This window comes from Otolemur garnettii, unplaced genomic scaffold (assembly GCF_000181295.1).
Source record: "Otolemur garnettii isolate 467f Iridium unplaced genomic scaffold, OtoGar3 scaffold00018, whole genome shotgun sequence".
Classification (NCBI taxonomy): domain Eukaryota; kingdom Metazoa; phylum Chordata; class Mammalia; order Primates; family Galagidae; genus Otolemur; species Otolemur garnettii.
Window position 1 is genome coordinate 5,245,370 of NW_003852413.1, and position 1,821 is coordinate 5,247,190.

Sequence of the window (1,821 nt, forward strand, 5' to 3'; positions counted from 1 at the left end):
CCCGTCACAACGCCTGGCTATTTTTTGGTTGCAGCCATCATTGTTGTTTTGGCGGGTCCGGGCTGGGGATTCGAACTCGCCACCTTAGGTGTACATGGCTGGCGCCTTAGCCGGTTGAGCTATAGGCGCCGAGCCGACACCTCCTTTTTAAACTCAGCGTTGCATTGAGCATTGTGTGTGTGCTCTGTGATGTATTGAACTGGTTAAAATGTTGGTGCACATTTTAATCAAATAGATTTAGTTATCAGATGTTTAACTCTATGGGTAAACATTTGGTGGTTTCGAGTTCTGTCCTGTTTTCTGCTGCACAGGACCAGAGCCATTGTGTACAAATCGCAGTCGACATTTTTCCCCGTCTGGAGCAGATCCCTGGAAGCTCCATGGGAGCTCATGCTGCATGAATGTGGGGTCTCTGTTTCCTGCCTATCCTCCTCAGCCACAAAAGTACTTTCATTGCTGTACAAAATTTGGGAGATGTCCCGACACCCAAGCCCATGTAGTGTTGTTTACCTTGTAGACAGCAGTGAGTGTAAACTGCTAAGTGGGGAAGAGCCGCCCCAGCAGGCACCTAGTGCCTGGCCTGGGAAAGGTCACTCTGAGGAGCTCAAGGCCACTCCAGCTTTGCCAATTCTGACCCGCCTGGGGCTTATGGAAACTTTGCCTCCCAGCTCAGCTTGCTGCTTCATTCAGGAGCCTCAGCCCACACTGCCAACACTGGCTGGACCCCATGGGTTCAGCCTCTCCTGTGGCTCCTTCATGGCCAGGCGACTTGCCCGCTGGGCTCCCAAGTATCAGATGCTGGGGTCCCATGTCCCCTCCTCCGTCCTTCTGTCCCACAGAGCTGGAGCCCATCGGCACATCCCTGTCATGCCCTAACATTCCTGCGAGTTGAAGTCACTCCCCCTTCCTTCCACTGAGACCGCCCGGGTGTCCCCCGGCCATCTGTTTATCGTGTCTGTGCGTGGGAGAGAACTGGGGCGGCAGAGGTGGAGCTGCAGTTTTGGGAAAGTGGACACTGAGATGTTAGGGATGGAAAACAACGTAGGAAGAAGCAGAGAGGGAGCCTGCAGTCGCTGGCCCAGTCCCTGATAATCCAGCCCGCATTTCTCCTGGGCCCTTTGTCTACTCCCTGCAGTGGGGGGCAGGCCCAGGCTCTCTTAGCAAAAAGGGATCCAAATGCTTCCCCACCTAAGGAAGGTCAAGGTCACAGCTTGCGGTGCATAGGTGAAGTAACAGGGTTCCTTAGCCCAGAGCCTCCCACCTTGGCCCACTGATGATTGTGCTGCCATCACAGCCCCCGCTGATGGGTTGACCATCACCAGGGAGCAGGTGCTACTTCAGGGAAGAACAGGCTGGACTCTTGAGGCTCCCCCCGCCCCCCGTCCTCTACCTTCTGCCCGTCTACCACTTCCCTGTCTCCCACCTGACCCCCACCCTCAGGCTCACATCTGTCCTGAGAGGAGGCCCAGATGTCAGTTTGCTCCTATGAGCCTTCAAACATCCGAGGCTTAAGCATTAGCTAGCACCCACGCTCTGCAGAGGGCGCTGAACCTGCCCTTGTATTACAGGAAGAGGAAGAGGACTCAGACAGCGAGAAGGGCCCACCCCAAGCAGAGCCTGAAGAAGAGGATGGTGAGTGGGACCTCCACGCTCACTGAGGGGGTTTGACTGTGTCTGGGGTGTCCGTCAGGGGTCCCCAGAACTGGAGTGCTGGACAAGGGGAATGGGCTGGGTGGGACAGTGGCCTGAGGGGGTGCTGAGAGGTTTGGTCTGGCCAGGGGATGTCCAGCCAACATCCTGCCCCCCTCAGATTTCTGTCCT

At 56.1% G+C, this 1,821-nt stretch overlaps 1 protein-coding gene across 1 annotated transcript in view; it reads left to right on the forward strand.

The window, feature by feature from the left end:
* Positions 1 to 1,821, forward strand: part of MXRA7 (matrix remodeling associated 7) — a 31,637-nt gene that overhangs the window by 16,805 nt on the left and 13,011 nt on the right. Inside the window, exon 3 of the mRNA XM_023511187.1 lies at positions 1,569 to 1,632. Within this exon, the coding sequence (XP_023366955.1) occupies positions 1,569 to 1,632 (64 nt within the window). The remainder of the gene's footprint in view (positions 1 to 1,568; positions 1,633 to 1,821) is intronic.